General features: G+C 45.5%; 1 protein-coding gene across 2 annotated transcripts in view; it reads right to left on the bottom strand.

Annotated features, from left to right (window-relative positions):
• IGFBP7 (insulin like growth factor binding protein 7) overlaps nt 1-24,991 on the bottom strand; it is a 144,900-nt gene that overhangs the window by 45,750 nt on the left and 74,159 nt on the right. For both annotated transcript variants that reach the window (XM_086961975.1, XM_086961976.1), the window contains exon 3: nt 742-858. In XM_086961975.1, the coding sequence (XP_086818101.1) occupies nt 742-858 (117 nt within the window). The remainder of the gene's footprint in view (nt 1-741; nt 859-24,991) is intronic.

Raw genomic sequence — 24,991 nt, 5'->3', positions numbered from 1 at the left:
AACATTCACTACAGTCCTCCAGGAAGAGGTAGTGTCAATTTATGGCGGTCTCTAAATCTGGGGCGATTCAGTGACGAAAAGGGAGACACAAGTCCGAAATATTTCCCATAGTCTTCCTGAACCTAAACCCATACTTTCACTTTCAACAAAAGGGGCCATGGGTCCATTAATCACTATGATTCTACTCATGTGTGATTAATCTTTCTTAGGCTTCTATTTTTATCATTATTTTGACACATATCTTGCGTTTCCTTTTCCCGGTAAATAAGCTCCATTTTGGATGTAATTGTTTTTATTTATGGAGAGACACCATGTAAACCCCTCCACGACTCTTACTTTAAACCTCTACTTCCTTTACCCATAATCCCTAATTCTTATATGTACAATTCTCGCTTTAAATAAAATTATCAAGTAGTTAAATCACCTTACCCATTTTCTTAAAGATGTATCCGAACCCTTTTGTACGCTTTAACTTGCCCTATCCATTACATTCACCCTTTATACTTGTTCCCTTCTAAATTTTTATATCCTGTCTTTGTATTCTCATCTATATTTTTGGATCGCAAATTAATTAACAGGAAAAATTATATCACAGTTCAAACTTATATACCCGGGTCTCACCGCCCACATGACTGGGTTACCGCATCACTGATGCATTCAATCTTGTAATTATATTACTGCCAGTTATACTAACAGCAGCACACTTGCTACTCATGATTGGCTTGAAGGCTTATTACTTACCAGTACCCAGCCAGTCACTTCGTGCTTTTCAGGGCCACCGCGCGTCTGAATGGCGAGGTTGTCACGGTCTCCAGGTAAGAGCTCCATCTTCTGAACACCATAATTACTCCTGATCACCTGAGGAGGAAAGAGGAGGCAGGAGAATAAGCTTTTTTGATTAATTCAGGATACTCCAGCTGTTTCTTCAGTCTTACGTCAGAACTGTAAACACTGTAGGGGGCTTCAATGCAATGTTTATGCGGAGGATGTATGGCTGTCAGTGTCAAGTACGTATTGGGTTCTCTTATAAAGGATACAAATTCAAGCTCATCTTAAAACTCATTTATACAACTTGACGCTCTCTGGTATTTTCGACTGTGTCACCATTTAGTAGTTTTTGCTGGTACATCCAACTTACATCACTCTTTCTTGGTGGCACTACCACCATCATTAACATTCATACTCTGATGACAGCTGCATTCTGCCATAGTTGAATGTGTTTTCTGCTAGTCAAAACTATTAAAAATAAAAACTGTAAATATTATTTGATCCTCAATGATTCTCAACATTTTGTTGGAGGTCAGTTTCATGTATTTCACTTCACTTGGTCATTTATTCCTACTATAAGGAAATTGCGTTTAGGCACACACTTTCATTTATCCCTGAACTGGATTTATAACTCAGGCAGTAACTGGCCCAGTATTGCTGTGTACGTGATTTTGGCCAGGTACGACCTGGCCCAAATATTGAGGGTACACTGCATAAATTCTGAGTCTGCGCATGTTGCGAAACAGGAAACGATGCAATAATCCCACCTGTTTCCCCATTTTGATGTCTAGTGTGGAATGGTGTAGTAAATGTGCATCCAGTAAAGTAAAGTAGAAAATCCAGTAAAATATTGGTATGTATCGAATGTGCAATTACCACCCGGGATTGAACAGCTCATGGAACGAGCCAATAAATGTCCACAAGATTAATAAAACTGTGTCACTGCTCTTACCTACTTTGCACGACCATTTGTATTGTTAGATGTAATGTAAAGTACACTTCCATAAGCAGTAGATGGTTAATGTTCCTTTTGTCGGCCATGCACCTTTATCCAATGGGGAGTGCCTTTGTGTAAATGGAGATGGACTACCAGGAACATTTTTTTAAGAACTCATCACTGAATAACTGAAGAAACTCTATTTTGGGAAATGTAGTCCCTTTGGTGGTGGTTTACATCATATAAGTTATTAACACCTATGTCATATGTCTTTTGCTAACACCAGGGGCTATAATGTCCTACCCACCATTGCCATATGATGGTAATTCCTTGCCACATTCCTTAACTATAAAACGAGAGATAATGGCGACGAGGAAGAGTTAAATGACTGCTAAATAATTTGTATTACGACCACATCCCTCGTCCTTAGCCCTGCAGAAGGCCCCGGCCTTGTGCTGCCTGGGACCTGAGTGAGACCGCCTTTACATGTTCAGATTCTTGGCAAATGGTTGCCTTTCTTTCATTGAAGTGTCTTCTTGTGCAATAAGGTGCGGGGAAACCCTTACTGCGTGGGAAATGTATCACACCATACCATCTGCATGATGAAGGAAATTCATTAGGGGGTTGGCCTATGTAGTTACCATTTCCTTCCAAAAGTGGAGGAACACACTGAAATTCATACTAAGGAGCCAAACACCAACGAGCAAACACCCTGAGTGACCGTGCAGCTGTGCTCCTGCTACCACAGTCCCTGTGGGTATTATTTTGGAAATGAAAATTTGCATGTAAAACTAACGATCTTTAAATTTAAATGATGCTGAATCACACGAGGCTACTCTGAACGCATGTGAGACCAAGGGGCATATTTAAACTTTCACGCAGCGCAGCACAGGGCAGCAAAGCACCTTGATGCGCTGCGTGAAAGGACTAGGGTCGGAATGCACTGTATTTAACATAAAACGACGCATTCCTGTCCTTTCCTTGCACTGGAGTCCTTTTGGTACAAGAGTGTCTGTGTTGTAAACAGGATTGGTTTTGTGCAGGAAGGGGCACCTTGAGCCCCCCCCCCTTGCTTGGCACAAGGGTGACGCAACACTTTCATAAATATTCTTCCAAGTTACCAATGCCTAGTTTTGCCCTTCAAAGCTCCACTTACTTCATCGTGTAATCCTGCTACATTTTTCCAAATACTATTCAAAAACCCTCATAAGCAGACCCTGTGGTGTTTCCCTCACTTGACATCCCATGATCCCTGTGGTCGGTGCAATGCGTTCCGAACCACCAGCCACACCAAAGAACTGCATGTGGAATACCTACAGCCTGGTAACTTACATAGCTTTTTTAACATGTCTAATGTCGTATCTCTTTGAATTGTCAATGTGAAAAGAAGTAGAGGGGAATGATGATAAACTAGGTATAGTTTTTGATCTTAGAGTATAAAGGATTCTGCTGACTCACCCTTCCATAAAACTGGTGTCACATTTCAAAGAAACAGGTCATAACTCTAATGAAACTTGGTAGCCAATTCTGGGACATACTATTACACTGAATCAGAAGGCAGGGTTTTGTATCCTCCTTATTCTGTATCCTTAATATATTTATCATACAAAGTTCTTTACGTGCAAATTAAAAATTAAGAAATAAAATGATGTGAAGAACGCAATTGTAAAATGTATTTCTCTTGTGCTCGCTTCAAGTAACATGCTTATAAAGGAAAATAACTGTGGAATGGGGAGTCGAAGTGTCCTGATGAAGGCCATCTTTGAATCATAAATAGGCTGAAGCAGCATTGAGTCTTTTGTCTTTTTAGTTTCACGATACTCGCAGTTGTATTACTGAGGACTGTGGTCTTTGACTGGTCTTTATATCTGCTGTGATGCTTCTATTTGTGACGCTGACCTGGACGAATGTACATTAGAATATAGAGGACAGCAATTTCGTCCTGTAAAGATAGTGATTCCAGAACATTGACTATTAACTATATTGTCAAGTTAAGTGTATATAGGTAAGTATAGATGTATTATTTGAACTTCGCGCTTATGTCTCTTAAATAGTGTCAAGGTGGTTAGCTGCCACTATATCATCAAGGTAAGCAGATAAAGTAAGTATAGATCAGCTATTTTTAACTCTGCATGTGTGTACCTTGAAGAGCATCAAAGTACATAGACGTGAAGTTCAGAATATTATATCTTTGTATTTATATATGTATATTTACTTCAAAGATATAGTGATAGTCAACCTTCTGCAATCAGCATTTTTGTAGGACGATATTAAATTCTCAAGAATGAGGTAGAACGCCACCTGGAGAAATTTACTGGACTCTGCCTTCCACTGCATCAAGAAAAATCTCCACGAATCTGGGGGCATATTACCAAGCAATAGCGATAATTATCGCTATTGCTTGGTTAGAGACAATAAATTACCGCTGAGCTGCGGCGATTTTTATCGCAGATAAACCTTGGTATTACCAAGGTTTATCGCAAATGCGATAAAAATCGGCGGCAATGCATGAATATCGCTGAAAAGTCCGCGATATTCATGCATTACCGAGCTAATGCTCTTAGCCATGTTATCCACCTCCCATTGGATAGCATGGCTAAGAACTGCTCAGGGCAGGTGTTAGCTTTTGGAGATATTCGCGCTTAGCGCGAATATCTCCATAAGTTGGTAATAGGAGATAGCGATGTTAGCGACTGTTTCCAGTCGCTAACATCTTGGCACGCCCACTTTGCATGTCATTAGTCATAAATATCACTGACATGCAAAGTGGGGCCCAAGATGCTCGCTATCTCCTACTAGCTGTTCACTAACTGCTGTTAGCGACAGCTAGGTAAAAGGGAGATAATTTTATCTCCGCTTTCTTGGCTTTTAAAGCCAAAAAAGCGGAGATAAACCCCCTTGATAATATGTCCCCTGCTTTTTAAAAATGTGCATGATATTAAGTACACATGGCGTCGCATTACTATGCCAAGTGCAGATTTTTTCCCACTTATGTTTAGCCACTACATTTGCTAGTTACAATTCTTACCTGCTCCATTAGACCCATTCTATTCACCACCTCCTGCAGTGTAGGGCTAGTTTGAACATTGTTGCTACTGCTGACCTACTGTCCGTCCTGCTCCCAAACATGGTTTCTACTTATCTGGGTTTGAGCAGGAAGATTTTGGGTTGTTGGCTTACCTGTTTGGGTCAGAGGAAACACCTGCGCCATTGTATTCTTTTTTTTGTGTAAGAGTAAACAGTGGACCAGATGTATTGAACCCTCCTGTGGATGCAAAGACTGCAATTCTCAAAGCTACAGAGTTTCCGAGTTAAAAATAGAGTTTTACCATGTACTAAACTCCTTTGAAGAGTTAGAAAAACCTTTCCGACTCAGAACAGGAGTTTTGCGATTCATTATGGATCACAATTAATAGTATGTGAAGGGGTGTCCCTTGCTAACTTCAATTCACAGTATTATCTTGCCAAAGATTAAGCAACCGCAATTACAGTCACAAATCATCAAAAAGTTCCCAAGACCCTGACCAGGGTGCTAATTGACTCTGAAAGTCGAAGTTGTGTATGTGAGATAGCTTCCCCTCTGTGAATCATATTGGGCTGCCTCGGAGGAAGCGGAGAGTGGTCAATGGAACCAATGCATGGATAACATTTTCTTTTTTTTTTTTAAACAGCACCTAACCCTTTAATGCCATTAATGGACTTTGGACCCTGTAAAAAACACGTTTCATATTCGGGATAATTTTTGGTGGTCTGCTGTCTCTTGCAGGCCACCATCTCTGCATTATCAGCCATTTGCGGATAGTCACACATTGTCACCTGTCAGATTAATACTCAGGCAGGTCATGAATATGCAGTTTGCAAGGCCACCTATTAAGGCACCGGACTCATTGCTAATTGCTTTTCAATCAATTCAAAGGCATGTCGGTGTGCAAATTGCACATACTAGTGTGCAAATGGAGTCTTAGTAAATCGGTTCCAGTGTAAAGTTGGTACCCAGAGTATGTTCCCACTTGGAGAAAGAATAATGCAGCATTGTCCTGGCCTATTTGACTTCGACAAAAGATAGCGGGGCAGATTTACAATAAGTGGCGCATCCCTGCATATCAGCAGGGATGCACCCGTTAATGTGCGCCGCAGCTCCGCCACCATTGGTGCGCCGCATTTACAATGCAGCGCACCATGGGGCAAAAACGGCACAGATGCGTCACGCATCTGTGCCGTAAAGGCGGCGCATTGCTGGAATTGCGTCGCAAGCGCGACGCAGCTCCAGTAATGCTCTGGGGGGCCCTATCTGTCCAATGCTACGTCAATCCTTACGCCTGCTTAAAGCAGGCGCAGGGTTCTGACGCAGCATGGGCACAAAAGTGACTGAGTGAAATCTTGTAGATTTCACTCCACCACTTTTAGGAGGCGTCCCTGCGCCGGAACGCCCCCCCCCCCCCGCCCCCCCCCCCCTGCGCAGGAACGCCTCCTTCTGGCGCAGGGCTTTACAACATGGCACATCTCCCAGATGCGTTACGTTGTAAATACACCACACCATGGCGCATCTTTTGTGCCGCTGCTGCGTCACAAAAGTGATGCTCTGGCGGCGTAAAAGAGGTGCAAGGGGCTTGTAAATCTGCCCCACCATTCTTCTTCACTGACCTCTAAATGGCGAACAAGCCGAAGGAAACTTAGAAGAGTTCTTCAGGAAGCCTGGCAGACGAAAGAGAGAAACATGCCCACACTCCCCATGATCGAAACGAGTTCATCCAAGTTGGAAAAACAGTTATTGCCCAATTAATTCAGCAAAAAGACACGAGTGATGCTTAAAATACGTGAAGGTTGATTTTTAGCGAATAGTATACCGTTATTCAGTGTAAACCAGGGAACAGAAGCGAACCCCCCAGGCAGGTGCTGAACTTAACATTGGCAGTCGCTGGAGCCCCGCACTTCATGGACAGGATCGCTGCAGGGCCAAATGGCGAAAGGCCAAGCTGAACATGAAAGAGTCTCAGAATGCCTCGCATGCCAATCTTCAGCAACAGTCCACTTTCAGAGGGCAATGACCAAAAGCGGGTTTGTGTGAGCTGATCGCTCCGAGATTGAATGTACTACTTCGGTATGTGTGCGTGGACCCTGGAATGCACACTCGTCGGCCTCAGGAGGACAGCAAGAAGCGCTGTGCACCATGAACAAACCCGAGGGCCTTCCAGGAATTCAATTGAAAGGAATCTCTGTAATAACCTGCGGGGTAGGAATGCAGTGCCACCAGGCTCTCTGCTTCTGATCTTGAGTACCCCAGCACCTCTCTAGGCCGTGTAAATACCTATGTCTGGCAGAGATGGGCAGAGAGCTAAAAGCAGCCTTGGAATATGTTTTAATACCAGCTCCATGTTGCCAGGATGGGAGCATAGGAAGGAAATGGAAGCATATACTGGGGAGTCTGAAGAAGTATCCATCCAAAACATCTTAAACAACATTCATTTTGCCAATAGGTCTGTCTTTTTCATGGTGGAAGTGATTAGTAATAGCTGGGGGACATAAGTTACTCCCTCCCCACTGTACTAGAAAGCAAATCCCATAAAAAAAGCAACATCGTGGACTACAACAGTTTGGAAGTTGATTCTAGGGCCCTATTACTGGACAGGCTAAATTAGAAAACTAAGGCCAGATTTTCATAATAGTCATGCAACGCAGCACATCCCCAAAGAGTCGGCGCTGTGTTTCGTGACAGCGAGGGAGCAGGATGGTGGCATATCCACAGAGAAATGTCTCTCTCCTCCTTTTTACCTAGCGCTGGCATTGATTTCAGCTGCCATGCGCTAGACACATACCTTAGCATCATAGCGCTATGGTGCGCGCCTGAGTCTAGCATAGGTTTCGTACAGGAATGGTACCCTTTCTGTACAAAATACTATGCCTAAACAAGTTTAAACACTGTTCCCACTTTGTATGTGTGCCACATAGTGCAGCACACATGCAAAGTCAGAAAAGAAAGGAGTAATGAAAACATTGATCCTGTTAACGCCTCATTTGAAGTGGTGTTAACTTTTGGCACTAAACCCTGTGTACAATTGTTTGTAGATAGGGTTTTAAGTCAAAAGGCATGGGTGGTAGCTTGGGAATGCCCATGTACCACCCCTTGATGCTAAGTAATACAAAGCAGTGCTTTGTGATGCTTTGTGTTACTTTCAGGGTACTTTCCAGCGCAAAACAAGTTTTGTGCTGGACTGTAAATTGATAAACAAACATTTTGTGCTGGTTAGTGTCACTTCTGTGACACTAACCCAGTGCAACATGTTTGAAAAAGTACCCCTTAAACTGTTTGCATTGTAAGTGGTGAACTTAAAAAAAGTGCATGGCGGACATATTTGGCAAAAGACAAGTATTTTCCTTGCATTATCCTGGAAAGCCAATGTGCCAGCATGTTCTTACTTAGGGAACAAAAAAGATCTAAATCCAACAACATGTTATTATGACAGCAAAGAAAACTGAATGACATGCATGGATGGTTAGTAACAAGCACAGTGTATTTAGTACAGTCTATGGAATCTAAACCGCATGCACATCCTAAACAAAAAAAAGCCATAAATCACCAATAAAAAATGTCATCTAAACAAAAAAGCCATAAATCAACAATAAAAAATGTCATTGTGTCAGCAAAGTAAATGCATCATAAAACACACACGTTTTCTCAGTCACAAGCTATATGTTATTTTTGCATCTGCAGTCCAAAAAAGAACTGCCTCATCACCAAAACCTGGTGACAGAAATGGGATGGTGTAACCATGGATTAAATGTCATGGCATTGATGGTCTGCCTATCCATACAAACGCAAACCGTAAAAACACATGAAAGACACTAGTTAAAGGGAGCTGACTCAAAGCCCACTTTCTCTCTGTACTTCTGCTTCTCCATTTCTAGGTCTCGCCTAGTGACGCTGCGCATGCGCTGCTCGCTTTGGCGCAATCTATTGTTGTGGATTTAGCTTCCGAAGGGGAACAGGAGATGTGCACGCGCCTGGACAGGCGATGTGCACGTGTACGGCTCGAGCACAACGTGTGCATGGTTTCTGTCCCAGTGCAAGAAATTACTTATCTTCTGCTGGTGCCCCATATTTCATAAGTTTTATTTTCTGCAAGAGTGGCGCGCAAGTGCGGGTGCTATGTGCGCAGCCGAAGCCTGACACATAGCTCATTAGACGCCCAGGGAGCCGGACGTAATTGCACAGATCTCTTGGTTGTTTAATCTGCCACCGACTGCTCGGCTGGGTAACAGGTCAACAATGCAAAGTGGCACCAAGGTAGCCCAGGGGACGGGCGCGAACACACTGCAGGCAGGCGGGGCCGGGGCCAGCCACAGGCACCCACTGCGGGCACAGCAAACATGCTGGCAGGCAAAGCCAGCAAGGGGGGCACACTAGCAGACGGACAGACAGTTCACTATCATCTTCAGTATAGCGCATGGCTGCCACTGGTGCGGCTTCATAGCGCTGTTGTATTGTACGAATTATTGCAGGAAGGTGTGGCCGGGGACAGCCACAGCAGGCACTGCGGGCACAGCAAACAGGTCTGGCAGGCAAGGCCAGTGCGGGGGACACACCAGTAGGGGCTGAGACAGGTCAGCATCATCTTCAGTATAGCGGATGGCTGCCAGTGGTGCGGCTTCGTATCACTGTTGTCTTGTACGAATGATTGCAGGCAGGTGGGCCGGGCTAGCCACAGGCAGACACTGCAGGTACACCCCCAGGCTATCAGGCAAGGCCAATGGGGGGGAACACACCAGAAGGAACAGAGGCAGTTCAGCGCAATGATCAGTATAGCGCATGATTGCACTGGCGCGACTTCCCTGCGCTGGAGCGACTTCCTTGCGCTGTCGTCTTGTTCGGATGATTGCAGACACATGACCAGGCCTGAGAGGCCAGAGTGAACCGAGGCCCTTCAGAATCATCATCCTCGTATAATAGTATAGCGCATGCCTGCACTGGTGTAGTTTTGTAGCACTGTTACCTTGTTTGAATTATTGTAAGCAGGCACAGGCGAGCAATGCAGGCGGAGACACTGACATCACCTGACCAGGCCTAAGATGCAGAAGACAGAGGCAGTTCATCATCATCTTATTAATAATAGTATAGCTAGGGCTTTAAGTGGGCCGGGTCGCTCCAGATCATCTCGGACAGGAGATGTGCACAAGCCTGGACAGGACATGTGCACAGGTATGGTCGGGCTCATTAGTACAGATTTTTTAATTTATGCGTTTTAACCTGCGTCCTTAACTGCATCGGCCACGCCCCTTAAAGAGACCCCCGCCCCCGTTTTTTTCACCCCACTTAAAGCCCTGGGTGGAAGTGAGATAGTGAAACCAGTGACCGAGCACCATTCGCACAAAAGCCGCTAATCGGCGCTATGTGGAATAATAAACGCAGCACGCCCTTTGCTCCAGATGACACAATTACGGAACTCTTGCTTACTCGGTATTCCCAACAGTACATCTCCAGAGATACCGGTTCAGTAGATACATACTATTGTGAAGCAAAGCTTTGTGAAACAGTCAAACAAAAAAACTTTGGCAGTTTCATTCCTCAACAAGTAATTGCAGTGAACACGAGCACTTGTCACTGACGTCACTCGGCCTAGGCACATGAGGTCATGTATTAATAGTGCAATGGAGTGAAATAATTGGTAACAGCGAGGTATGCAGCGAGTACCTCACTGTTTTCGGTGTAGCACCAAAACCCGCTAAAATGTGTATGCCAAATGCATTTCAGAGATCATGGTGAGAGGAGGAAGGTGCTGGGGCGTAGATGGCGGAAGAGGGCATGCTCTCACAAAACTACAGATGAACAATGCACGCTTCTAATTGCTAGGCAATATTAAAAATAATAAAGAGCTCCTATAATATTGTTCACATTCCGGAGCCTCTACAATTGGCAGAAACGCCTGCCACTCACAGGTAATGTTCAGTTGACAACGCTCACTCTGAACTGCTGCCTGTTTGTAAAGTGTGCTTGTGTTCTCTTTGCAAACTACATCGAGGTTGCTGGAACGGCACGTGCACTCACAAACAAATCCATCAAAGTTGCACAACTTTTTGTTCAGCTCATTGATATTTGTAATTTTATGAGGCTGAAGCCCTGCTACCAGGTGCATTGTACTAAATTTACATTTTTCAATCACTCAAAGAGAAACCACAATGCAGCCCAATGAATCTGTAAATAAACACAAAGTTAAACAGGCACATTTACCGTTGATTCTTGTATGACAACTTGCTAAAAAAAGGTGCATTTTAAGAAACAATTACAAACACAGAAAATAATCGCAATTTAATGTTCTGCAACCGCTTCTTATCGGTGTAAATAAAACTTTAATTACTTGCCAGGAAAGATGTTTAATGTGAAAATACCAATTGGACAGACGCAACGATTATAATTTTGTTGAACTTTTCTAAAATACAACATACAAAATACGAGCTTGTGACTGCAAAGGGAAAGAGCTGCCTCGAAGCACTTTGTACATTGTTTTCTATATTGTAGATGATGTGTTGACATGAGCTCTGATCAGTACCAAATAAACCTATCGTAGCTAGGCCTCAGACATCCCGCGAACTTCGGGAACCGCCGCCCATTACTCACCACTCAGTCGAATGAACACATCAAGGTTGCACCTCCCTAACCCGCATACTGCACTGTCTGCAGGAGCACCCATCTTTCCTCCACATGATAGCACCCGATTTAAAGTTGGGGACGTGTTGACAGGTAGGTTGTTGTCAGATACCAATGCATGCCAAAACTGGGCTTTTAAACATACCAGTCTGTATGACTAGTCGAGTTTATCTCTGGTATATGTCTTTTTATCTGGGAACACCTGTTAATACAGCCACAGCAACCACTGCACTCCCACTTTTATCTTACATTTTGTTAGTATCTCTCCTCCTTGGTGCCTATCCTGCTGTCAGACTATATGATTTACAGAAACTTTGGTTCCTACTCTTGGCCTTCCGCATCTGCCAACATTGAGACTGCTTTGAAAAAGGGTTAATGCTTATGGCGATTGACATATTAAAAACGGTACTTGCCAAAGTGAGCAAGTGTGGCTTTCACAAGAGTGCATGCACACACCACCATGTCTGCATGCATGAATTTACTTAGTGTGTGTGTGTGTATGTTCCCAGTACACCCATATCTACCTGTCATCTTGTTAGTTCTGTGCATGCACCATAGGAACGCCAGACCTCTTGGCTCTGCTAATGCTTGTTATCTTAGTGATTGAAGTGCAATGCCTTATTCTGGAATACAGAAAAACCAAAGGAAATGATGGACGGAGCGTTGACAATACAAGCACTCACCCCCAGTCAACTGATCTGGGTTTAATCCATCACCGTTCTTTAGCCCACTCTGCCACCCAAGTTCAGACATATGCAAATCAGACTGACCCTGTGCCTCATGGGAACAGTCCAGCCCGAACTGCCAAGCCATGCCTTCCCTGGACCGGAAACAAGCTACCGAGGACCGGTTTCTGGCATTTCAGCCTTCTTCAGACCGGCTTGCTTGAATCGAGTGGCAAAGTGAGCAAGGGACTCACGTCTGAGCATACCCTGCCAACTTATGGCGAACAAAGAAAACCAAAGGAAATGATGGACAGAGCGTTGACAATACAAGCACTCACCCCCAGTCAACTGATCTGGGTTTAATCCATCACCGTTCTTTAGCCCACTCTGCCACCCTAGTTCAGGCATGGCCATATGCAAATCAGTCTGACCCTGTGCCTCATGGGAACAGTCCAGCCCGAACTGCCAAGCCATGCCTTCCCTGGACCAGAAACAAGCTACAGAGGACTGGTTTCTGGCATTTCAGCCTTCTTCAGCCCGGCTTGCTTGAATCCAGTGGCAAAGTGAGCAAGGGACTCACGTCTGAGCATACCCTGCCAACTTATGGCGAACAAAGAAAAACCAAAGGAAATGATGGACGGAGCGTTGACAATACAAGCACTCACCCCCAGTCAACTGATCTGGGTTTAATCCATCACCGTTCTTTAGCCCACTCTGCCACCCCAGTTCAGACATGGCCATATGCAAATCAGTCTGACCCTGTGCCTCATGGGAACAGTCCAGCCCGAACTGCCAAACTATGCCTTCTCTGGACCGGAAACAAGCTACCGAGGCACAAGGTCAGACTGATTCGCATTTGGCCATGTCAGAACTGGGGTGGCAGAGTGGGCTAAAGAACGGTGATGGATTAAACCCAGATCTGTTGAATGGGTGTGAGTGTTTGATTGGTTCAGATGCTCTGTCCATCACCACCCCCCTTTTGTACCACTTTGTTGGCCATAAGTTGTCAGGGTATGCTCAGACGTGAGTCCCTTGCTCACTTTGCCACTGGATTCAAGCAAGCCGGGCTGAAGACGGCTGAAATGCCAGAAACCGGTCCTCGGAAGCTTGTTTCCGGTCCAGGGAAGGCATGGCTTGGCAGTTCAGGCTGGACTGTTCCCATGAGGCACACGGTCAGAGTGATTTGCATATGGCCATGTCAGAGCTGGGGTTGCAGAGTGGGCTAAAGAACCGTGATGGATTAAACCCAGATCTGTTGACTGGGGGTGAGTGTTTGATTGGTTCAGATGCTCCGTCCATCACCACCCCCCTTTTGTACCACTTTGTTGGCCATACGTTGGCAGGGTATGCTCGCCACTGGATTCAAGAAAGCCGGGCTGAAGATGGCTGAAATGCCAGAAACCGGTCCTCGGAAGCTTGTTTCCGGTCCAGGGAAGGCATGGCTTGGCAGTTCGGGTTGGACTGTTCCCATGAGGCACCAGGTCAGACTGATTTGCATATGGCCATGTCAGAACTGGGGTGGCAGAGTGGGCTAAAGAACGGTGATGGATTAAACCCAGATCTGTTGACTGGGTGTGAGTGTTTGATTGGTTCAGATGCTCCGTCCATCACCACCCCCCTTTTGTACCACCTTATTCTGGAATACGTCATCGGTGGCTTCTTAATTACTATCCAACTTGCCTGTATTTCACAAGTATTTGTTTGGGCAGGATAGGGATCTGTGGATGGATGTTAGTGCAGTAATGTTTTAAGAATTAGTGAGTGTGAATGAGCTTTTCAGAACACTGATGCAATGTGCAGTGTTCACCTGTCTTTGTGCCCTTTCAGTTTATTTGAAGTTTAGCCTAGAACCTTGAAAACTATATCGAGCTTTGGCTGACTGATTCTTTTTTTTTTTTTTGAAACCTTTATTGCACAATAATTGCAGAACAAATACGGGCCTACAACCATCCGGCCGGCCACGACACATATTGATGCAAGTTAGCAAGCAAAACAGTAACTCGATAGTACCTGAGCATAAAGTAGCAATCAATCTGGGTTACACTGGACATCTTCGCACTACCGAGCGACAGGAGGAGTGAAGGTTAAATTTTAAAGTTTTAATATACTCCAAAATATAAACAATAGGAAGGATCAGAGTCCCAACAGTCCACCAATGACAGGAGAGGGCAATGTCAAACAGAAGGAGTCCAAGCAACTAACAGGTACATGCATCAAACTCGGCATTTGCGATTCCTTAATTGCGATTTTTAAGGAATCGCAATTAAGGAATTGCAAATGCCTATGCATCAAGAAATCGCTAAATAAATTGCGATTTCTTAGAATTCCTTAATTGCGATTAGCATTTTGCGAATCGCAATTAAGGAATCCCTTCCCATTCATTCCTATGGGCCTAGAGGCCCATAGGAATGAATGGGAAGACAATCTCAATTTGCGATTCGCAATTAGCTAATCGCAAATTGAGGTTGCGATTTCAAGGGTGCAGGGGTGTCCAAAGGACACCCTGTTGCACCCCTGAAATCAAACAATGCACATATGTTGTGTACACACATGTAAATGTAAATGTGGCGTATTTGTATAGCGCGAACAGTGACCCGGAGGCATCCCGGCGCTTGTACTCCTACCACAAGGGAACCCCTCCTGGCTTTTCCTTGTGGGGTGTCCACTCCTGGGCATCCCATGGTGAAACCAGGCATCCCTTGTGTATCAGGGGGCCTTTGTGGAGACTAAGCAAGCTATTGCCCAGAGTTGCAGCGTGGGACCCATGCTTAGAATCGGCACTGAGGCGAGAATATCCAGTCAGAGGAATTTAAGCCCGAAACCCGCCGAGACGGGAATCGAACCCTGGTCCCTGGCCAGCGTTCTGCATCAAGGTCTGCCGCTCTAAGCATTGAGCCACACTTCTCCCTAAGGGCATGTGTGTACACAACATGAAAGTTAAAAAAATGCAAAAAATTGCATTTTTCTAACATTTCGCAAAATTACCATGAGGTCCAACCTCATGGTAATTTTTTCTCTCTAATTGCGAATTCGCAATTTTTTTTAGTTTCATGCATTGCTTTTGAGGAATCGCAAATTTGCGATTCCTTAAAAGCAATCGCACTTGAAAAAATCGCTAAAATAGCGATTTATTCACTTTTAAGTTGATGCATCCCAAATAGTGATTTGGGAATCGCAAACGGCCGAATTTTGCGATTTGCACCGTTTGCGATTCCCAAATCGCTTGATGCATGTGCCTGAAAGTACGTAATCAGGCTAGCGGCATGGAATAATACGACAGGATAGTAAAAACAGGATAAGGTACATGCCAGTCACCGCCCTCCACCCACCGAACCACCCTACTGACCCATGAAAGAAGGAGAAAGGGAAAGAGAACCAAAAATAAGAGAAAAAGAAGGCCCATAGAAACTGAAACGGACAAAATAAAAACCCCACCCCCCTACCCCCACCCTACACGCAAGCAGAGGCTACGGCCTACCCCCCCCCCCCTAGCAGTGTGTCTGTCGCCCCAAAAGAGTACCCGAAATACAGATAAAGAAAAAGGGGGAAGAAAAAGAAAAAGGGTAGCACATAAGACCGGAGGAGGGCCATACACGTAAATTCAAACAATCAGCATGTAAGACCTCGGCCGCCCATCCCCGGATCCCCGAACCAAAGGAAACAATAGGCAACTCCACCGTCCACCCCCTGCAGCCCCAACAGCGTACGCTACCGCAGTCATTGATAGGGGGAACTCAACCCTGTCCCCTGCGATCAGGAGTGTCGACGTGGTCCAGTTTCACGGTAGCCATCTTGAACGGGACAAACAAGCAGAGTGACCCCAGCAGAGTACGACGCTGTCCAACAATGTCTGTCCATTCCAATTCCATGCATGCGACAATGATATAGAGGGGGATAACGCACTGTAGCAGTCCACCCGGCCTGGGCCTTAGCATCAGCTGCATAAGAACGTAGGAAGCATCTCCAATAGACCACAAAGGAGTATCCAAACATGGCGTCTGAAGACTAGACCCCATCCCCTTGGCAAGCACACAAGCATCAGACCGCTGCATCTCCATCACAGACAGCATCTCGGGGATATCGGGATCACATACCTTCAACTCCTCCGAGCGCACCTGGGTAGGTAGTCCACAGAAGTCGGACACAAGATGTGGCGCAGTGTCCCGCAATTGTGAATGCGCTCGGTCGGGCAAGGGCACAACAGGGAGAGCAGCATCTAGACGGTGCCCTAGGTCGCAGGCGTTGTCGCACAGAGCAGTTCGAAAAGTATCCAGGGCTCTCAGAACGTCCGCAATCAGCACTGGTGCCCCAGAAGGGAAGGATGCAGCAGACCTCTGTTCACGGGGCTCTAGAACTCGTAGCAGCCCACAAGACTGGTCATCCACGTCTCCGTCGCAAAACTGAGCACCTCGCCGGTGCTTCGCATAGCATCGCCGGGCCGGGGGCACAAAGGGAACACAGACCATTGTGCACTGTGCAGATAGAAACGCAGCGTCAGCAGCTGCCGTGTCACCAGTTGCAGCCCGGGATCGTGGAGAACAAGTTGCAGTTACTCGGTCTTTAAAATGGCTCCCACCGCACCACAGAGCGAGACAAGAAGCAAACAAAGCAGTCACAAGCCTGGGCGGTGATACAGTGTTGCAATCGCAGCCTGCATGCCCTCCGCGCAGAGAGGAGTAGAGCGAGGCAGAATATGTAGCAGCAGTGGAAAGACACAATTCAGCCGCTGCACTCCGTCGGCCGGTTCAGCCCCGTCTACTGTGGCCGCTGTTGTTGCGGGTGAAGGCAGCCGATCCCGAGGAACAAAGACCCATCAGCGCCGGGTAGCGTCCGGGAAAGGCAAGAACGTCCCAACGTGTCCACCGCAGGGAGCGCTTGGGGAGACACACCATTGGAGTCGGGGTCACCTCCCAGATCCGAAAACTCAACTCGGAAGCAGGATTGATGCCAGGATAAGCCACGGGGCCGGAGGGAAGCGAAAGGGTCGGCGGAGCCGAAGGATCAGGCGGCCATCATGGTCGCAGGCTAGGCTCCTCCTCCGGCTGACTGATTCTTGACCTCAGTATCTCGTAACAGTGAACATCTTTGATGCGAGAAGAGATATGCTTTGGATCCCTGAATCTGAAGCTTGCAAATCGTGAGACTGTTTTGATTGTTGTTCCTTATGAAGACCCTTTATTTACTCTGGGAACTTGTCGCATTTGCCAGTGTAGGGGATCCCCTTGTTGATACGCCCTGAGACTTAACCCACATGTGAGAGTGAGCTTTCTTCAACAGGTCTTTGTGTGTTAGCCAGGATTCATATTGGCTTGGCCGGGAGCTGTGGTTGGGACTGGGACACCACGCGATATGCTATGGCGTGTCAAAGATAACATGGAATTTGCTCAGTAAGAAAATTTGGATAGATGATGGCAGGGTGCATAGCTCACCAACTAGGCCAGACACTCTTAAGCCATTTAAATTCTGAAATATGATTTCGTTTTCATTTATTGTTTAAACTCTAGATAAGATTCTATCACTTTAAATGATGGTAAAAGTTCTCTTGGCAGGAGAGGATGGCACGAAGATGGTAGGGATGAAGGGAGTCCAGTTAACTAGGATGCAATTGGTGTGGAAGGATGGCATTGTTGCCTGGTTCCCCAGAATACACCCACTTGGATTAGTGCTGTAACAGAGGTAGACTAATTCTACTGCTGAGGACATTTGAGATCCTCAATGCTGAGACCGAAATTGATCTGAAGGTATTCAAATTGCAAGGGGGCTCCAAGGACCACCTGACAGACGCTTTAATTTCCTGTTACCCTGACGCCTTTCATCCAACCGTTCGCTAGGGTGAACTATCCGATAGGTGGCACACTACCTAAAACCTTAATCTTGGTGAGAGTGCAGGTACATTAGGTGGAAATTGGGACTGGGGCATCTAAACAGACTACAGTTCCATCAGTCCTGTCCACGTAGTGTGCAACCAATAGGATAGGGGCACAGGCAGGTGTATTACAAACAGGTTGAGTCAAGTGCTTCCTGTTTGAAAGCATTTTAAATTTAAAATTCTGTGCGTTTGTCCTATAGCCATCAATGAGAACGGCCCTGCATTATACAAAGATTTAACACTCCTTACCATCTTTCTGGAGGTCTATGCTCTGCATCGGCCGGACTATTAGTTCTTCATAAAATTCGTAAATGCAGAGGTGTAGGTAGGTCTTCTTCTTAAGCAACGTCCAGGTCATAAAACTCTTCCCTTATTTGCTGAATCTTACTTCAGGTCACAAGTCTGTCACAAAATCTTTTTCAAAATTTAGTTGATTAACGTACATGCTTTACTCTTTTTCTGTACTGTTTTGGGTGGGCATCGTGGAATGATTACCGTGATGGTATTAGTGTGCTTTGCAAATTATAAAAAATAAACAAGCATTTGCAATGCAAAACTTTCAGTAACACCTTTTTCACTACCAGCCTTGCTTCTTGTAAGCAAGGACTACAAGTACAAAGTGCCTGTTTAAGCACCACTTGCTGGTTTTCAAAACACATAAATAAATGCCATTGTCATTTACAATTATAATAGCTCAAACTCTTGCAAATGCGAGACCTATTGCATTGCAAATGCTTGTTGAAGAAGTTATGACATGAGGTCATCCAGACTAAAGCTGTCTGTAGCAAGGTATAGAAACCTGTATGTAGGGCACAGGCAGGTGTATTACAAACAGGTTGAGTCAAGTGCTTCCTGTTTGAAAGCATTTTAAATTTAAAATTCTGTGTGTTTGTCCTATAGCCATCGATGAGAACGGCCCTGCATTATACAAACATTTAACACTCCTTACCATCTTTCTGGAGGTCTATGCTCTGCATCAGCCGGACTATTAGTTCTTCATAAAATTGGTAAATGCAGAGGTGTAGGTAGGTCTTCTTCTTAAGCAACGTCCAGGTCATAAAACTCTTCCCTTATTTGCTGAATCTTACTTCAGGTCACAAGTCTGTCACAAAATCTTTTTAAAAATTTAGTGGATTAACGTACATGCTTTACTCTTTTTCTGTACTGTTTTGGCTGGGCATCGTGGAATGATTACCGTGATGGTATTAGTGTGCTTTGCAAATTATAAAAAATAAACAAGCATTTGCAATGCAAAGCTTTCAGTAACACCCTTTTCACTACCAGCCTTGCTTCTTGTAAGCAAGGACTACAAGTACAAAGTGCCTGTTTAAGCACCACTTGCTGGTTTTCAAAACACATAAATAAATGCCATTGTCATTTGCAATTCTAATAGCTCAAACTCTTGCAAATGCGAGACCTATTGCATTGCAAATGCTTGTTGAAGAAGTTATGACATGATGTCATCCAGACTAAAGCTGTCTGTAGCAAGTTATAGAAACCTGTATAAAACAATTTAAAACCACAAATGTCCAGCGATATTTTAGAAAAAAGCCAGAGGTGGAGATGATCCAGCTTGAACCTAACACAGAAGCATAGTTGCAGGAACTTAACATAACAGCTGTCTGAAGAAGTATCAGTATTTAGAGGAAAATGCTTGCCATTTACTGTTCACATGACTAGGAACTGGAAAAAATGCTCCTGTCATTTGGTGCTCTGAAGCAGCCCACACATCTGCGAGAAGAGACATCTTTCTAGTCACACTAAATACACCCTTTAAATCAAATGCAGACTGAGTGAGCGAATGAGTCTACCCTTCACCCAATTCCATAAATACAGCCTTTAGGTGCTGAGGCTGGGGATTTCATTCAACATGTTCAAGGGAAGAGATATAAGAAAACCAACCCAATAACCCAGTAAAGTCTGCTCTTTAGTCAAATGATGAAATAATATACTTGTATTTGCACTATTATGGATCAGCTCGGAGGAGTTGGGAAGAATACAAAGAGGATGCAGCATACGGGGAGAGAGCAAGCAATGTTATGCAAGGGAAACATCCTTTTTAGGTTTTGCCTAGCAAATGCGTACGAAGTACGCATGCGCTAGGAAAACCTTATGTTTTTCTCTGTGGGGTCGGGTATCCGCCCCCTCCTCCCATTGGCTAGCTCCGGGAGAGGGCTCTGTCTGTCAATCCCGGACCAGATTCGGGGGCGTTCCCGAGAATTTTTCTCTTTTGGCTACGTCAGCCGAAAGCCTGTTCTCGTCAACGCCCCCGAATCTGCTCCGGCATTGAGCCTGCACCCGCCTTCCTGCTCGCGTGGGCGTGGTCGCCTTTCCCGCCCCCTCTGATCTGCGGGAAGATGTCCAGGTGAGTGCTCTTTTTTTTTTGTTTCTTGTTATTCTCGTTCTTTGCACTCAACTTTATTCGGGAAGTGATCGTCTTGCTGGCAGCTCGATGTGTTTGGTAAGCAGGAAGGTGTGTAAATAGGGCGTCATCGGGCCCCTTTCTTCTTGCAGCGTGTTTACTGTTTCGGCTACGTAAAATACGTGATACTTCAAGGTGCACAAATTGTACAAATGAAAGGCTCTGACTTAGCCCAGGCCGTCGCGCTGCATCGGGTACACGGTGTTGAAGGATGGATGTGTGCTGGTGAGGAAGGGTCCTCGGCTAGCATGGTGCCCTGGCATCCCAGTTATTTAAGGTAAGCATGATGGTCTCGGATTGGAGACGATTTTCGGAATGAGAGGCAGAAATAATATAAGATGCTTTCGGCGTTCGTGCAGGCAGTGGTGGGGCTCCCCGTTGCAGAAGAGTGCTTGATTCGCAATCCTCTCCCATAGTGTGTTTTGAATCAAATCTTTTACTGGAAAGGCCATGACAAAGGTATTCAGAATTTAATCTGAAAAGAACGCGAGTTGCAGATCATAGGAGAGTGAGGTTAATTGTGAGCAAAATGCAGACGCTTGTCCGACGAGAGAAGCATGTATTTTTTTAGAGTTCAGCATATTATCATTTCCTTTGACGAGGCTAGGGAAGATGTCCAGGTGAGTGCTCTTTTTTTTTTTTGTTTCTTGTTATTCTCGTTCTTTGCACTCGACTTTATTCGGGAAGTGACCGTCTTGCTGGCATCTCGATGTGTTTGGTAAACAGGAAGGTGTGTAAATAGGGCGTCATCGGGCCCCTTTCTTCTTGCAGCGTGTTTACTGTTTACTCGGCTACGTAAAATACGTGATACTTCAGGGCGCACAAATTGTACAAATGAAAGGCTCTGACTTAGCCCAGGCCGTCGCGCTGCATCGGGTACACGGTGTTGAAGGATGGATGTGTGCTGGTGAGGAAGGGTCCTCGGCTAGCATGGTGCCCTGGCATCCCAGTTATTTAAGGTAAGCATGATGGTCTCGGATTTGAGACGATTTTCGGAATGAGAGGCAGAAATAATATAAGATGCTTTCGGCGTTCGTGCAGGCAGTGGTGGGGCTCCCCGTTGCAGAAGAGTGCTTGATTCGCAATCCTCTCCCATAGTGTGTTTTGAATCAAATCCTTTACTGGAAAGGCCATGACAAAGGTATTCAGAATTTAATCTGAAAAGAACGCGAGTTGCAGATCATAGGAGAGTGAGGTTAATTGTGAGCAAAATGCAGACACTTGTCCGACGAGAGAAGCATGTCTTTTTTTAGAGTTCAGCATATTATCATTTCCTTTGATGAGGCTAAGGTTGGCTTGCTGCTCAGGTTTTTATTTAATTTTTAGAATTCCCAGCTGTAGCTCACAACCAAGAGCCGAGTGCAGGACCCAGAGAGGGGTATAACTCGCTGAGAGCTGTTGCCGGGTTAAGGGTTATAAGTGTGTATCTTTCTAAGGTGGGGAAATCAGCCTGTCAGTTAATGGATAGTGCGGTCTTAACTGGTGTGCTTAAGAGCTGAGTAACACAACATGGTAGACAGATCGTCTAACTACGTCCATTCACAAAACCAATGGGACACCAGACAACAGTAACCATTAGGAGGTATTACAAAAATACAAACCCCTTGATAGAGCACCATACACATATTCAACACTGATAGTTTAGCCAGTATCAACGTACCAATAAATTCCCAAATGCTGGGTCACTGACATTTTACCAACCTAAGAGAAGGGTAAAAATAAGAAAAACACTGACCACACCACTTAAGCACTTCCATTGCTCATTAAGTAAGGCAAGGCCACCATGCAACCCATCAAAGCTGTAGAGATGGACTGTTTCTCAAAAAAAGAAACTCCTCATTACCGGATGGATGGCTCTGCCTCAATCTGTTATGGGAACCTAAACATCACATAGAAAATTATCTCTGTGCAGTGAACAACACTACAGTGTCCTACTGAATGCAGGCTGAATGGTATACAAACTGTTAATCTAGAACTGACGTGCCCAGACATATGGGGCTAAAAACAGTCAATGCTTAATGATTTTTACATTTCTTCTATGATTCCATTGAAAAAAATCCCCACAGGGGGAGGACATCACAGTATTTCCTATTAAACGAGTTGTTGGGAACCGAAAAGGTATTTCAATTAATAAGAAGGTGATGTTTGGAATCTCTGGTCCAGAGCTTTTCTGCGTCACTCATTAATAATTACAGCCAGCCATGGGCACATGCTTGTTTATGTAGAAAAATGCATTAGAGAAGTCCTGTTGGAAAGGCAAATGCTCGCTAGAAGAAGCAGGTCTGATCATCAAAGCGAAGGATTGGGAAGTTGGTCGTTGATCCTGTGTACAGATCACGGACGACCAATGGGCTGCCTGCTGCGCGGCCACTAAAGAGGTGTCCATTAATAGCAGGCATAAGCTTATACATTTGAAGTTTCTGAGGCGCATGTATCATTCCCCTGCACTGGCGCACAGGATAGACGCTAGCAGGTCGCATTGTTGTCCTAAATGCAAGGCACCGCAGGCCGACTTTGCCCATCTCTCTTGGGAGTGCCCACGTTTACATACCTATTGGCCATAAGATTCTGGGTACAATGCTGGCTTTAGAGTTGACTCCCACTCCTGAAGTGGCGCTAATGGGCTATGTTGTGAATTTTCTCGCTCCTCTCGCAGGCTGGTTGCCATTAGTTTACTCTTGGCGAAGAGGGAAGTTGCACTGCTTTGGGGTGCCAAACGCGCCCCCAGCGCTCAAGCCTGGTTACGTAGCATGGCCTACTGCAATGTCAATGTTGAGGGATTGGCTGTATATATGCATCTATCCATCCACCCATCCATGCATCTATCTATACACCCATCCATACACCCATCCATGCATGCACCCATCCATGCATTCACCAACTCATCCATGCAAGCATTACAACAAGAGCCCGCAGCTCTCCTTCGTCTCTCCTCGTCCCCCTTCCCTGAGCCTGCAGCTCTCCTTCGTCTCTCCTCGCCCCCCCTTCCCTGAGCCCGCAGCTCTCCTTCGTCTCTCCTCGCCCCCCTTCCCTGTGCCCTGTCCTGCTATTGTAAATGACAATGCCATTTATTTATGTTAAAAAAAAACCATAAATAAAAATAATGTCAAGAGCAATGCCATTAGCTCTAACTTTAACAAAGGCAAAACCATTGCATTGTAAATGCTTGTTTAAAGAAGGCTTTAAAACGAGATGCCTTAACAATGAAACCGGCACAACGACAGTCATTACTATGCACGTATTTACTACAAATCATCTTCTACTACGAATGGTATTACAACCCATGCCATTACAACGAAAATAGAACTAACACTGCTGCTTCCTCTCAATCAGCACAAAGGCAAATTCACCTGGTGATATAAGGGTGTACACAAAACCTACCCTGGCATTGTGAAGTGAAAAACTGTTGGTGCAGCGTTAAGAGGGAGGTGTTGTTTGTTGTCCAGTCCAGTAAGGGTGAAAGAGCTGTGGTGGGTGAGACAGATTCACAGTGTGCATGATAATTTATTTGTTTTGGTCTTTTTTATTTTTTGTGGCAGACAGTTGCTCGATTCTTTGCTGAGAGCTGAAGGACATCAGGTTTTAACATGGCAAGCAGACACAGCTAACATTTCGGCAGGATGCCCTGTCGGTTACAGATCTCTTGGTTTTAAGGCTCGCCAAGACAACAGAGAAGGAGACAGCGGAGAAGGGGAGAAACCTCCGGACACCTTTCCCCGTTAGGGGTCCCCGAATGAGGTACGATGAAGATGGATCAAAAGAGGACTAGGTGGAGGCCATGGAAAATACCCCTTTCAAATTTTGCCCAAAGTGCCACCACACGTTTGCACAACGCGATCCACACGACATTTGTAACCTTTGCCTGCTGAGGGATCACAAGGATAAAGACTAAAAGGCCTGCGCGGTGTTTGTGTCAAAGACGCTCAAGGCACGACCAAAAGCAGAGGGAGGACCATTACGCAGTCATGCTCTAAAGCCAGATACAACCATCACGGAGGGACTCTGGCCTCTCAAGTGATGAGGACAACCAGGGAGTTGCCGCAGAATCGACACACGAGGGGGTCAGACGTCGAGATCCTCGAAGGGGACACCGAGAAGAGGCGTACAGTGAAAAAGGCGACATAGGACATAGAGAAGAAGATGGGCAAGGTAAGAAACCCTCACCTATCAGAAACCAAGGGCCCCGAAAAGAAGATACAAAAGGCAGCCAAGGCGTAAAAGAAAATGACGACTGAGGGTCAGCCACCACCAGAAGAAACCCACAGATCCCACCCGAGGGATACAGACGAGGGAATATCATCGAAATCGATGAAGGTTGGCGCCGAACGAGAGGACGTGAGTGTAAGACCACATCCTCAGAGACAGATTCCACAACACCCAAGAAGAGGATCTCCCCGGCCTCATACGCCGAAAGGCCCCTCGAGGTAGAGAAAATATAAGAGACGCCTGGAAGCGGAAATGGCAGCACTCCTTCAACGGAAAAAGGAGTTCGACGAGGCGCTGAAGGAATTCAGAATTACCGCGAAACCCACCGCCACCGCCGAAAATGCGGAAGAGGTGGAAGGGACTCTCGAAGCTCTGGCAGACCTCTGAACCTCACAAAGAGGATGTCAAAGAAGAGCTCGATGCTCAAGAAGAGGAGGAAGCTTCTGGGAATTTTGAGGAAGAATGAAACAGCCTCGACACG

The sequence above is a fragment of the Lissotriton vulgaris genome, chromosome 3_1 (assembly GCF_964263255.1).
Source record: "Lissotriton vulgaris chromosome 3_1, aLisVul1.2, whole genome shotgun sequence".
NCBI lineage: Eukaryota > Metazoa > Chordata > Amphibia > Caudata > Salamandridae > Lissotriton > Lissotriton vulgaris.
The sequence above is the reverse complement of the archived record's forward strand: the minus strand, read 5'-3'. Positions and strand labels throughout refer to the sequence as shown.